This window comes from Hippocampus bargibanti, linkage group LG03 (assembly GCF_051943395.1).
Source record: "Hippocampus bargibanti isolate YZ-2025 linkage group LG03, ASM5194339v1, whole genome shotgun sequence".
NCBI lineage: Eukaryota > Metazoa > Chordata > Actinopteri > Syngnathiformes > Syngnathidae > Hippocampus > Hippocampus bargibanti.
The window spans coordinates 26,793,006-26,808,024 of NC_142736.1; the positions used below are offsets into that span (position 1 = coordinate 26,793,006).

Here is a 15,019-nt window from a genome sequence, read left to right on the forward strand (position 1 = left end):
ATTTGAAGTGATTTTACAAATTAAGGACACAACTTGTCCATAGTCGGTTGTCCTTTAAATTGAATCGAACTGTACATGAGCAGTGATTTTATTTGGTATCATTTCTTACTTAGTTTTGGTGGACTAACAAATGATGGCAGTATGAAAGACAATAGCAATAAAGCACTTGTACACGTGCTCAGTAGTTGTAAAGTACTAAAAGTATGCGTCCACTCCAGTGTGGCTGGTACACATAATGGCTAAAGATCTGTGAAAATGACTCACATGTGTTTACACTTGCAAACTGCCCCGAAGGCACAAAGCAAATATTTTCAATGACATCTCTTCCTGTGACGCCGAGCTCCACCTTTCCTAAGCTCGCGTTTGAGAGAAATAATGCAGACAACATGGCTATAATATTCCATATGCGTGCAACTGGACCTTGCGTGGGCTTAGAAAAGCCGGAAAGCAAAAAGAGCGGTGCCAATGGCCAGGATGACAGCGCGGTCTCACTTGGTCAAACGGTTGGAATAGCTGACAGTTGTGCGCATATTGGAATTCAACGTGCACACCTGTGAGGGAAACACACCCGCCTAGCCTGTCCTCTCTGATCCCGCTGACTTGCACACGTCAGACTGAAAAGGACTGGAGTACTTTTTTTTTGATAGCATGGGGGCAGGTTGGGTGACCCTTTGGACCAATAGCATGGAGTAAACGTTCTTACATAGGAGCAAGGCGGGGCCATGCTGAAATAAAACTCCTGAGTGGGGTGTGTCTCCAAAAAGTTTGTCGGCAGTCAAACTGTGAAGAGCAGAAGACTTTTTTTTCATTCTATTTTTTTTTTTAACCGGTGCACCCCGACAGCCTTGAGGAGCTTCTCGACAGGACTCCAAAGCCTGAGATCGGACCATTGAGAGCAGATATGGTGGCTCCAAAAGGGCCTCTGATTTGGGACGACATTTTCCACACTTTTATTTGTTACTTTCTCATCACATGTGTGACGTTGCCGTTGTTTTTTTTTTTTTTCTAGTCGCTCACATCTCCTTATCACTTTTCCAGCCCAGCTATTGATTCTGTATCCGTTGGACGGAGAACTGATAAGGGCATGTGCATGACAATCCCATCATCGAGACAACATCAGGTCCTAATCGCTCACCGGAATCACAATGACACAAGAACCACAACATTATTTTGTTTGTGTCTTGTTGAAAAGGATTTTATAATGCGTTAAATGCTGCAAAAAAAATTGATTATCACGCTTTCAAGGCGTGTTCAGTTGTTCGTCATTTGTATTATGTACAGTATATATTGTTGTAATACCAAAACGTGATCTATTTTACTGTAGTATGTTTGAGTCTCTTTGTACACAGTAAATTTTAACTACTGCTCAAATATGCTCTAACTGCACTCGGTCATTGAAATTGCTTGCATTTTTGCACTGAGAATATGATTTGAAGGGGTGGGGGGAATCCCTTCAGGCAGTTCAGGACACACCTGGCGCTTTGCTCATATTTGTCCCAAAAATGCGAGCGAAATTCAAGCAATTCCCTGAGTTTTATTGTATTTTTTTAAGCTGAATTTTGCACGGTGCTTCTTTAGACTTGAACATATCATTGGCTCCCCCCTGGGACCAAATGGGATGCTAAAACTTCACCGCCGTGCCACCTTAATGCGACTATCACAATGCACTAAGGGCAGTTGATGCAACAGGAACAGTGGAGTGCAAAAATTAGGTGAGTCACGTTAATGTGAGATGCAAAACGGCAACTTGAGTGTTGACAGCCAAACGCGCAGTCTTTGCATAGTTGTGCTTTTTTAACGAGCGTGCATTTCATACTTTACCTAGCATGCAAGAGCGAGCATGTTAAATGGGTTAACTGACATGTGATCTAACTCATATGTTATGTTTTTTTTTGGTGGGGGGGGGGGGGGTTCAAAAAGGAATCATAATTTCTAGTAAGGCCCGGACTACTCCACTGAGTTTATATCAGTGCTGTCAAAAGTGTAGCCTGGTAATGATTTATATCCCGTGTGACAATTTGTTACTGCTTTATTGTCTAAAAAGAAAAAAAAGCAAGCATCACATTTCAAAAACAAAAAAACATGGGACTAGAATTCATTTTTATACAACAATCATACCTCGGTTTACGAACCCCTTGGCTTACAAACTTTTCGGTTTACGAACGTTACATTTATGACAATTTTACCTTGGCATAAGAAGTATTTTTCGGGATACACACGGAGCTGCCACAATGAGTGATGTGTCATTCGCGTACGAGCCCGTTCTCCTAACAAGAAAATGGTGGCCGACTGTTTTGCCCTCTGTTCCCCAGCCTTCGGTTAAAGCCACGTGATTGGTCAAGAACGCAGCAGTGAGGGGGGGGGGGGTGTTAAACATTAAAGAGACAGGCAACGACAGAGAGAGACTGAGAAAACACACACACACACACGAAAGGGAGACGACAGAGCTTAAAACAAAAAACAAAAGTGGAAAAAAGTGAAATGGTGAGAAAATGGATAGAAAACAGTGAAATTTGGACTACTTTCAACTTTGATACTTTCCCCCCATAGCTTGACAAAATGTGAAAGTCAGGATATAAGTCAAGATTTCACTGTATTCATATTCATGTATAGAGTTTCAACTTTGATAGTTCAAGAGCAGAGAGTAGACTGGAAGGTTAAAATATCCCATCAATCAGGATCCACAAATAACCCTCCACAAGCCTTCTGTACACTTGATGCAAAAAGCTATCAACCCAGATAAACAGAACACAATTTATGAGGAACTAGATAAAATGATCACAAAGAAAGCACCTACAAGGGATCATTCCTCAAGAAAGAAAGTTACGTTCCTCATCAAGTGTTTCATGCTGATGAAACCGGCCACTCCATTCCATCAAGCCATCAACGACCATCACAAAGGTCAATAAAACGACTTTATTATACCGTAGTTAATTTCTTTAATTATAATACCATAGCACATTTATTATCCATAAAATATGGTATATTTTGTGTAGTTTTAAGGCTTAGAAAATTAGAAAGTAGAAAATTATGTTTTATGGGGACCTGGGAACGGATTATTCTCATTCTAATGGTTTCCTATGGGAAATTATTTTTTGGGATACACACTTTTCACCTTACACACTGTCAGGGAACCAATTAAGTTCGTAAGCCAAGATATCACTGTACTTGATTTAATTAAAAAAAAAATCAGACAAAACACTAGTTTGCTCTAAGAATGTTTTGTAAACTCAAGATGACGTTGCAATTCTGATTTGGACACTTGAAGTACCGGTATTTAAATCATTCTCACAAGAGAAATAGCCGGCCGTCTTGTCGTCACACATTTTGTGTCTGATTCAAATTTGTTGAGTGTCTTTGATGGTCTCCATCATCAATTCGGAATGTTATGTTTGCAACAACATCCATCTATCCATTTTCTATCACATTGGTCGCAATTAGATTCACCTGTGAACTAGAGCCTATCCCAGCTGAGGTAGTGCACACCCTGGATTGGTCACCAACAATGTCATATTCACACCTCTATCCAATTTAGAGTATTCACAGTGATCCTCACATGCATATTTTGGGAAAATGAGAATGACAAGAAGTTGGAGAAAACCCCCAAAATTGGTAGTTCAACCTAATGAGGATGAGTACAACCGAAAATAGATTCATGGAGGGCTCCTATAAGCTTAGGAACCATAAGTATGCACACGCCAAGCATGGCACCTCCACAATGGTGTTGTTGAAATAAAAGTGTGTTTATTTCGAAATTGAAACCTGTGAACTGTCATAGCATGAAGCCATTACAGCCTGTACAGACGCTCCCCAACTTACGAACATTCGAGTTACGAAAAACGGTACAGTACCTGTATGTCGAAAAATGTTCCGTCAGATGTAGTATGTGTAGATTAGATTTTGTATTGCTCGCCTTTTTCCGGCCGAGCTCGCTTACGGTTGGCTGCGTACTGCGCACACGTAAGCACACATTAGATTTCAAGGGCTGGATGTTTATGTGACGGGCACCAAGGCTGACCAATCAGCGCCCGGTTATGCTCAAGTGTTGCCAACGGGTTCAGGCGCCAGTTGACGTTATGAGAAGCCACCGAGCTCGTTTACAATTGGCTGTCTAAACTATGTGGGCGGGGAGGAAATCCCTCTTCCAAATTGGCGTTGAGGATCCCGCGATACATAACAAAAAGTTTCACGCACACGCATGCGGACACATTAGAGATTTCAAGGGCTGGATGTTTGTGACGGACACCAAGGCTGACCAATCAGCGCCCGACAATGAAAAAGTATTGCCAACGAGTTGAGGCCCCGATCTGCTGAGATCGCTTACGATTGGCTGTGTAGAGTATGTGGGCGGGAAGGAACTCCCTCTTCCAAATTGGCGTTGTGGAGCACGCGATGCTTAACAGAAAGTAATGGCACGTAATTCGGTAATGACATTACCAGCAGCTTCAGTAATGGCTTACTGAAGACGCAATGATATGTGGTCGTACGACAGTAGGTGTGAATTTATTTTACGACTGTTCGAGCGTGTGTTTTATACTTCCCCGTTGTGTTTGACTTCCGTACAAACACTGAAGCACCTTACAAATTCACCTTACGGACGGACGACCACTCGGATCGTATCACAAGTTAATTAAAGCTGTAGTTTTGATTGTTACAACTTTTAAAGAGTCTTAGGAAAACTTGAGGCAAAGTGGCTGCAAAAGTGTCCACACCCTCTTAACTGGTTATGTGGTTGTGTTCAGAATTCAACAGTCACACTTATTCTCATTATAAATGTCAGTCAGCACACACCTTTTCAAGAACCTCTCATTCAAGTTCATTAGTTGTTTGTTGGCTTTGGCGAATTGCTTTCGACAAAAGGCCTTTGGCTCCTTGCTCACACATGCTGCTAATTAGAACTGTTCATAATTCCCTCCACCAGGACTGAAAGCCCAGTGCCAGCGAAAGAAAATCGGGCTGCTGCCTGACAACATTTGCTTGACCAAAGTCCTTTAGCATCTTAACTGTGACCCTCCGCGCAGCATTTGACCTCACATCAGTTATCTTTTCATACTTTTTTGATGGCAATGACACACCATTTTTCTCCTTACCTGATCACCTTCTTCAGTGTGATCTACGATGTCTTTTTTACACTTCTCGTTAAATGTGTGCTGACTGCCATTGAACATGAGTTTGATTTGTAAATTATAAACACAGCTACAAAAGAGGGTGTGACCCTTGTGCAACCACGTGACCTCGGTTTATTTTCACTTCCATTTTCTCACATTTTGTTATTGTATGTTAAAGGACAACCGATGCCTCTGGACAAGTTGTGTCCATAATTTGTAAAATTACTTCAAATGACTTCTACTGAGTGTATTTTACAAAGATTACACTGTGTATAGCTATATTTTACGTTTTAAGAATCGCACTGAATATTCAGGAAGTCTTGTTTTTGAGTTGGTGATGATTCCTGACGTCACACGTCACGGAGGGAACACCCCTGACCGAGAAAGCATCACACAGTGCATTTTGTGGTAATTTGTTTGGTCTGAAAACTTTGTGTTGATCCGTGTTGATGGCGAAATTAAAAAGAAAACACATCAATAATGTGATGGTGAATCGTTGTATGTTGCACCAAGACAACTATTTGATATTCGCTGACATAAATTCCCAGCAGACAAATCAGCCAACTTCCTTCATCGATTGCAAACATTTATGCTTTCCTCTTCAAAACTATCTGAATCATATTCATAACTGGACGAGTAACAAGAAGGCATCTTTTCCGAATCTGAAGCCATTGTTTTGATTCTCGAGCAAGGCAAGACGTCTTTGTGTGATGTCACGAACTGGGGGCGGGACTTTCTGAAAATGCCCAATTCGCAGCTCAATTTTTTGCAGTTTTAGCACACTTTAAGTAATTTTTTTGGTGTTTTGCATTTGACTAAAAATATCAGCCTGCGTGTTTTGGGTATTTTAGAAGCTATAAAACATTTTTCTGAAGTCAGTTTGGAAACATAAAAATGGTGTCGGTTGTCCTTGAAGAAACAACTGTTTTAACTCATTCACTGCCAGACATGTGCAAAAATATGTCCACTCCAGTGCCATGGCTTTTGTTATTTTCACTCAAATTGCAGGACCCACAAAATATTGTGTTTTATGACTGCATAAACATTCAATACAGCATTAGAAACCTTAGACGCTCTTCTTTCATCAGAAAAAAAGAGTTAATTCCAAAATTATATGGGTCTGGAGTTATATGACCTTGAAATGAGGGCGGCTGTCCAAAATACAATGCAATACATACATATCGGTTTATATAGCGCTTTAACAACAGCTGAAGCTGGAACAAAGCGCTAACATGGATAAAAGGGAAATGCAGGCCCCTTTTGGAAAATTAAAAAGAAACATTGCCGGAGGCCATGGTCAGCGCTTTATCGGCACTCAATCATGAATAAATTCTACGTCATATTTTCTATTCCCAAATAAATTTGTGAATGGTAGTGAATGAGTTAATAGTTTCCCGAAACTAAAATTTTGGGCGAACTCTTTTTTTGTCTCCTTGTGTTTTGGATTTGTTCCAAATAATACTCTGGATTTCTTTACATACTATTTACACTTCAATCTGTGTTTATTATCTCATCTTTTCTTTTCATTGTGACACAAATAATAGCACACATCCCTGCAAAATTTAAATGCGTGGGTCTCATTAAAATGGCAAATTAAAAAAAAAGGCAGTACACAATAATAACTGAGCATCATGGAGACACCAACTTCAGGCCAATTTGACCATGTTGCTGCTGAGGGCCCACAGTCGCTTGCCAGCACTATCATCCATGGCTGCTGAGGCAGGAGTCTTGAGGGCACAGTCACTGTTGAGGATACAAAGGGGAGGACTAATTACGCAAACAATAAGTATTCTTTTTTTGGCTTGCTCTGTTACCTTGAACAGACGCTCCCCACCTTACGAACGAGATACGTTCCGAGCGGTTGTTTCGGAAGGTGAATTTGTTCGTAAGTTGCTTTAGTGCAATATTTTGTATCGAATGTATGTTTAAAGGACAACCGACACCATTTTTTTTGTTTCCTAACTGACATCAGAAATAACGTTTTATAGCATCTAAAATACCTAAAACACGCACGCTGATACTTTTAGTCAAATGCAAAACACCAATAAAAATGAATTAGTGTCCCAAAACTACTTCAAAATGACCTTGGAGATGGCGAGTTTCAGAAGGTCGCACCCCTTGTTCGTGACGTCACGCCAGGACGTCTTGCCTTGCTCTGGAATCAAAACAATGGCTTCTTGTTCTTGTTCCATTATGAATATGATTCTTCCGTCTCAATTCGAGCTGTCAGGACTCCAATGTAGCGTCCCAGAAAATGCACAAGCTCCATTGGAAATGGGCTGATTTGTCTGCTGGGAATTTGTGTCAACTCGTGTCAAATACAGTAAAGTCTCGTTATATCGATATTCAAGGGAGTCCGAAAAAATATCGATATAACCGGGACTATCGATATATCCGATCCTGCGCCTAACTGCATTAAACAAAAGCCGCCAAAAGAGGGCAGCCAAGCGCCATATAAGAAACGGAGCTGGCCATTAGCTCCCTTTTTTTTGGGAGATGTTCCCCCAATGTTGCCTCAAAATGGCACATATAATTCTTTAATGATTGTAAACATGTATGCTTTAATCTTCAGAACGATAGTGTATTTGAAACATATTCATAACTGGATGTGTAACAAGAAAGCATATTATCCGAATCTGAAGCCATTGTTTGGATTCACAAGCAATGCAAGACGTCTTGGCGTGAAGTCATTTTTATTTGCATTTGAATAAAAAGTGACATCGACTGTCCTTTAATACACAGTATGGAATGTTAATAATTTTCAAAATCATCGCGCTTCAGCAGACAAAACAAGAAACATTGTTGCAAAAAACGATTGCATTCATATACAGTACAGTGGGCATGTACATAACACAACAGGGAAACTGCAACGCTTACATCTTACTGTATTATGTATACAATTTAAAAAAGTCATCAATCTTCTTCTGCTTCCCATTTTTACCTTTTAACACAAACACTTCAATCTCGTCTGCTACACATGAGCTAGAGTCTGAAAATGAAAATGGCTCTGCTACACGGGTGCTGGGCACGTAACAAAGTCACCTGACCAAGTCGACCAATGGCGCGACTGATGGCGTGACACGTAACCAAGACACGTGACCAAGTTGACCAATGGCGCGACCGATGGCGTGTCACGTGACAAAGTCACACGGCCAAGTCGACCAATAGCGCGACCGATGGCGGCTCATGTGACCAAGTCGACCAATGGCGCGACCGATGGCGGCTCACGTAACAAGACACGTGACCAAGTTGACCAATGGCGCGACGGATATATCGATATAAACAACAAAAATGGCCGGCGGGGGATGAAAAGGAGCACCGTAATAACCGGATTATCGTAATAACCGGGTATCGTACTAAACGGTACTAATTATACATAAAAAGACTAGAAATGTGCAAGGGAAATGAAAATAGTATCGTAATAAGCGGTACTATCGATATAACCGATATCGATATAACGAGACTTTACTGTAGTCTTGGTGCAACACACAACGATTCACCATCGCATTATTTATGTATTTTTCTTCTAATTTCGCCATCATCACGGATCAACACTAAGTTTTCAGACCAAACAAAGTACCCAAAATGCATTGTGTCGCTTTCTCAGTCAGGGCCGTTCCTGGCGTGATGTCACGTCAGGAATCGTCACCAAGTCAAAAACAAGACTTCTTGAATCTTTGTAAAATACGCTCAGTAGAAGTCATTTGAAGCCATTTTACAAATTATGGACACAACTTGTCCGGAGACATCTCCGGACAATTGTGTCCATGTTTTCTTTTTTTCACTTGCCTGTAGTAGAGGCCAGTGACATTGGCCAGATTCTCATCCACGGCACAGAAGATGGAGGTCTGAGCTCCTTCCCGAGGACTTTTTATCATCATGAGAAAAGGACAAAGGAGCGGATTCTTCCAGAGGGACGTCGGAAATGTGTGACGGCCCAGCTCGGTACGGACGACGCCAGGATGGAGGCAGTAGGTGTTCACACCGGTGCCTGATGATGGAAATCAAGTCTTTGTTAAGAGCAAGATAAAAAAAACACCTAGTGAGAAAATGGTTCAATGGGGATGTTTATTTAAGCGCACCTTTCAACCTGATGGCCAGTTCCCGGCTGAAGAGCACATTGGCCAGTTTGCTTTGGCGGTAACTCTCAACCGGGTGGTAGTCCACATCCAAGTTGATGTCTTCAAAGTGGATGCGGCCTGAAAGAAGAGACTCTTAGAGTACATTACAGTCATCCTTCATTGTTCGCAGTTAATGGGGACCAGGATGCCATCGACAAAAATCCGCGAAGTAGGGTTTGGCCCACCACGCCAACCCTCGCCCCCACCAACTTTGTGTACTTTGTGCTTTTACGTTGGATGCGCTTCCTGACACAACCCTCTGTATTTATCCGGGCTTGGGACCAGCACAAGAAGACATGTCCCTTTGTGGCTACAGAACAAACAACTCACTCAGTAAAAGGCTCCAAAACACAAAATTGTAATCGGCACAGCAACATTCAAAAAAGCAAAAACGATACCCACCATTTGATGACAAAGCTCTGATCCTAGTGTACAATCGTTTGTAAATACAGTGATACCTCGGTTTACGAACCCCTTGGCTTACGAACGTTTCGGTTTACGAATGTTAAATTCATGACAATTTTACCTTGGCATGCGAACTTTACCTTGTCTATGAACTTTTTTCATAGACAAAGCTGTCCCAATGAGTGATGTGTCATTCGTGAACGAGCCGTTCCTCTAACAACAAAATGGCAGCCGACTGTTTTTGTCTTCTATTCCCCTCCCCCAGTCTTCAGATAAAGCCACGTGATTGGTCAAGAACGCAGCAGTGAGGAGAGGCGGGTTAAACATTAAAGAGACAGGCAGATGACAGTGAGAGAGTTTCAACTTCGATAGTTCAAATGCAGAGTGTAGACTGCAAGGTTAAAATATCCCATCAATCAGCCTTCACAAACAACCCGCACAAGCCATGTGTACACTTGATGCAAAGAGCTATCAACCCAGATAAACAGAACACAATTGATGAGAAACTAGATACACATATCACAGAGAAAGCACCTACAAGGGATCATTCCTCAAGATGGTGAAAGGTTACGTTCCTCATCAAGTGTTTAATGCTGAGGAAACCGGCCACTCCAAGCCATCAACGACCATTACAAAGGTAAATAAAACCACATTATTATAAAGTAGTTTATTTCTTTAATTATAATACCATAGCACATTTATTATACATAAAATAGAAAATTATGTTTTATGGGTGACCTGCGAAAGAATTATTCTCATTTTAATGGTTTTCAATGGGAAATTAATTTTTGGGATACACACTTTTCGCCTGACACACTCTGTCTGGGAACCAATTAAGTTTGTAGGCCAAGGTATCACTGTACCAGTATGATTAAAATATGTCAACAGTATTTATACTTCATATATTTGAGACAAGGACTATATCAGTACACACGGCGCGTGAACACGCAGCGGCTCCTCTCTCCTGTAAAATTGCTGTTTTCGTGTTTATTATGTTTGTTAAAGTCATTATAAGTGCCTTGCATGCTGGGTCAGAGAGGACAGTAATTTCATCTGTGCTTGATGTCATGTATATTAGCATATCTGACAATAAAGCTGACTGACATTTACTTAAATCACAGGTGTCAAAGTCAAGGCTTTGACACATCCGGCCTGCCACATCATTTTATTCAGCCCGCGAAAAGCAAATCTAACTTGTGAAATTCGATGATGCTTGTTGAAGTCCGACCCAAAAATTCAAATTGTCCCATGTAAAAAACATTTACTTAAAATTTGCAAACTAGTTATTCATTATTTTGTTGTGTGCTATGTATATAATACGTGGAGATGAAACATTTACATGGTTTCCCAAAATTCATAACGGCCCTCCAAGGGAAACCGTAACTACGATGTGGCCCGCGACAAATATGAGTTTGACACCACTGACTTAAATGTTTAATTATAAAACCGGATACATGACAGTCATTCACATTCTTGAGTATTGTCTTTATGCAGCTGTGACCGTGTAGCTACCATTAGCCTCCAGCGACCTACTGGACAGCTTTCTCTCTTTCACTCGCTCTGTCTGTCTCTTTCTCTCTCTCTCTCTTGCGCTAGCAGCACACTTCCCCCAGCCAAATGCAAACACACACTAAATGGCAAAGTAAACACGAGACTGTCTCAGCCACCCCAATTTCAAGCTCATAACACTCCAGAATCATATAATTTAGGAATTAACTTTTTTTCTCATGAAAGAAGAGGGTCTACGGTTTGGAACGCTGTACTGCATGTTTATGTAGTCCTAAAACTCAATATTCTGTGGGTCAGGTAATTTAAGTGACAATGACAAAAAAACAACACTGGAGTGGACACATTTTGCACATGTCTGGCAGTGAATGAGTTAATATATGAAGGCCAAATGATACTTTTAGGAATGGTTGTACTTTCAAAAAGTCCAGGAAACTTGGGAGTGATGTATGCAGTGCAGAACTTCGCATTCTCCTCCTAAAATAGTGGTACAGTTAGTCCACTTCCTTCACATTCATTGTTGACTAAAAGCATTTGGGTGGGATCATTTGAAAAACGAGAAAAGATCCTCCTTTTAACTCAACTGGTTCTTTTGTTCGGTAGAACAACAATTTTGGGGGTGGACCAGTTCGACGAAAATTGTTAGATCTAAAAATAAATAAAAGTACCCTTCTCATGCGCCAAGCTGGAGACAATGACAATCCGACTCGGCGCAGACTTTTTCAGAAGGTCAACGAGAAGGTTGGTGAGCAGAAAATGTCCCAGGTGGTTGACGCCGAACTGCATTTCATAGCCATCATCAGTCTTCCACTTTGGACACATCATGAGACCTGGCATATAAACAGGAAACTTGAAAAGTACTGTTGTATTAAACAAGGGCATTCAAGAATCTCACTATATATATATATTAAGCCTGGCTCTGATTGCCCCATTAGATCTGCTATCACCTCATCAACACGATACCCCTCAAACCTTAGAGCAGGGACCTATCTGAGCAGAGGTCTGGCACTGCAATCTCTGTACATTAGGGATATAGAGTTACCAGCACAACTTTCGTTCTCTGACGAAGCTCTTTGGATGAGGAGTGAAACGTCCGACACCTTCAAAGAAGTACAGATGACGACTGAAGAAACCATTTCATTAATGGACCACTCCTGTACGAACGACTGAGACTCCACAGACATACTTGCCTTTTATGTTTTCATAACCTCAATTTTGCACCATATGCACCATTGAGTGGCAATAAAAGCTTTCTAATTGTACCACACTTTCTTCTGGGTTATGGTTAATTTAGTGGCGCATAAACAAATTGAAGTTCAGCATTTCAAAAAAGGATGTGATCCTTAACTCATTCACTGCCATTCACAAATTTATTTGGGAATTGAAAATGTGCCATTCCCCAATTTGTTCGAGTTCTGTTTTTTCATTCCTGGATATAATTTAGGAATTAACTTTTTTTTTCTAATGACAGAAGAGAGTCTAAGGTTTTTTTACACTGCATTGAATGTTTATGTAGTCCTAAAATTCTATATTTTGTGGGTCCTGGAATTCAAGTGACAATGACAAAAACCCTGGCACTGTAGTGGACATATTTTTGCACACATCTGGCAGTGAATGAGTTAACTCAGATAATAGATGCTTTGATTGCTTCATTTGACTGCAGCTCAGTTGCCATGATTTCCAGAAACAACAACTATATCTTCAAGGCTTTGATGCTGTCATTATTATTGCTAGTGTTAGCCTAGTGGCCAAAGGTTAGCACACCGTCATAATTTAGATGTATTCAGTGTCAATATTTTGTCATTTTGAAAGGCAATATGTTTAATTTGTGCTGTATGTTGTACATACAGCACATTTAACTTAAACTTCAGTTGGTCACTTCATTGTCGTGACTCTAGTTTGAATATTTCAACCTCAGAGTAAGAAAGTCACACCTGCATTGTTAATGAGGATGTCCAAGCGGTCCTCGTTGATTAGAACATCATTGGCTAAGTCCTTGACTGACTGCAAGGAGGCCAGATCCAGCCTTTTCACCACCACGTTGCTGTTGCCACTCTGCCGGCGGATATAGTTGGCCGCTATTTGGGCTTTGGTCAAGTCCCGGCAGGCGAGGATTACTCTGGCCCCTTAAAGAAAAAGAGGGGTGAAATAAAAAGAAAACACGTAATTGTTAAGAACAATCAACAGATGGTAAACACTCACCCCGTCGTGCCAGATCCAGGGCTGTCTCCTTTCCGATGCCTGTGTTGGCACCTGTAATCAGCACTGTTTTACCATCCAGCCTGGCCTTGCTCCTACACACTCCTCCCGCCATCCACCTGCGCAAGGCCAGCAGGCCTGTCCCTGGAAGAGGTAAAACACGCGCTTAAATGGTACAGCAATGTTTGTAAGCATTTGGACATTTTATTGTATTTTTATCGACAATAATCAAAGGTGAGACTAGCTAGAAGAATACACAGTGAGACCTCAACTTACAAACACCTTATCTTACACACTTTTCGTTTTACAAACGTCAAATTTCTGAAAATTAAACCTTATAATAAGCACTATTTCCATAATACACACGCACCACAGCTGGCCGAGTGATCTTCGGCGGAAGCACACGACCGAACAGCACCAGAGGTTAAGTTACCAACAGTCCTTATAGAAGGTGACTCCCCTTCCATAAGCCATCAACGACCATCAAAAAGGTAAATACAACTTTATTTTACAGCAGTTTATTTCTTTAATTACAGTCCTCATGTAATGTGCCTCTCTTTCCAAACAGCAATTCCGTTTGACCTTCGACCTCCAACGCCATTCCATCAAGCCATAAATGACCATCACAAATCGAAATAAAGTGACTTTATGATACAATGCAGTGTATTTCTTTCATTACAATACAATAGCACATTTATTATACATAGAATAAGGTATGTTGTGTGTAGTTTTAAGACTTATTTAGTAGAAAATTATCTTTTATGGGGACCTGGGAACGGATTATTCTCATTTTTAATGGTTTCTTATGGGAAATAAATGTTTGGCAGATGAACTTTTCACCTTACACACACTTCGTGGGAACCAATTAAGTTCGTAAGTTGAGGTCTCACTGTATAAAGCAATGATGTGCAAATGATGTCACAACAACAGATGGAAGATCAGATCCATTACTCTTCTGATGTCACCGCTTTTAAAAACAGCGACTTTACATCTGGGTTAACAGAAATTGTTGAAAGCGGTGTTGTGTCATTATTATTGAAAAAGTGTTATTTACCCATAAGAGCACAAATAAAAATGCAGACTGTGTGGAGATTTGCAGTGTCCACGATGTTTCTCAAAGCTCTACATTGTATTTGGAGATTGCTATGATGTGCTGTGATGTCCAAAAATGTGCTCCTGGGATCTTTAAAGCAAGCCCATGCGTATTGTATAGAATATTTTATTATTTTATAAGTTGGTTTTGGTCTTTATCTTGCGTTTGCTGCTTCTAAAGCGAGAGAACAGGTCCACTCTTAAATCCGTTTTGCTCCCCGGTAACCATGGGAACGAATTACTACACGATATTAAGCAACAAAAACACTTGTTTTACCTGTAACAACTGCAACGGTGATACCAATGGCGTGCGCCTCAACAAAATCTCTCGCTGCTTCGACGTAGTGTTGCATTTTGTTTGTTTTTAAACGAACTTGCAATTAAACGATAGAATAAGTATTGTAACTCATTTACGGTTGAAGAGACTTTCGTTAGCCACACTCCTGAAACGCACACACATCAAATCACTACTTGGGACACAAAACACGATATATCTGTAGGAGCTGTAATTTGACGTGATGTGTCATTAATACATATTGACACACGAAGCGGAAATGACGTTGTAAACATCTGTTTCGGCGAGAGGCT

At 40.8% G+C, this 15,019-nt stretch overlaps 1 protein-coding gene across 1 annotated transcript; it reads right to left on the minus strand.

Annotated features, from left to right (window-relative positions):
- Positions 1–6,565: 6,565 nt before the first annotated feature.
- Positions 6,566–14,957, minus strand: LOC148900860 (retinol dehydrogenase 13). Its single transcript, XM_088992872.1, has 7 exons — positions 14,709–14,957; positions 13,343–13,483; positions 13,075–13,266; positions 11,809–11,970; positions 9,191–9,307; positions 8,898–9,099; positions 6,566–6,851 (listed from the first exon to the last, which is right to left on the minus strand). Exons 1-7 carry the CDS (start codon positions 14,782–14,784, stop codon positions 6,755–6,757), a joined length of 987 nt encoding a protein of 328 aa, XP_088848998.1. The 5' UTR covers positions 14,785–14,957; the 3' UTR covers positions 6,566–6,754.
- Between the last annotated feature and the right edge of the window lie 62 nt (positions 14,958–15,019).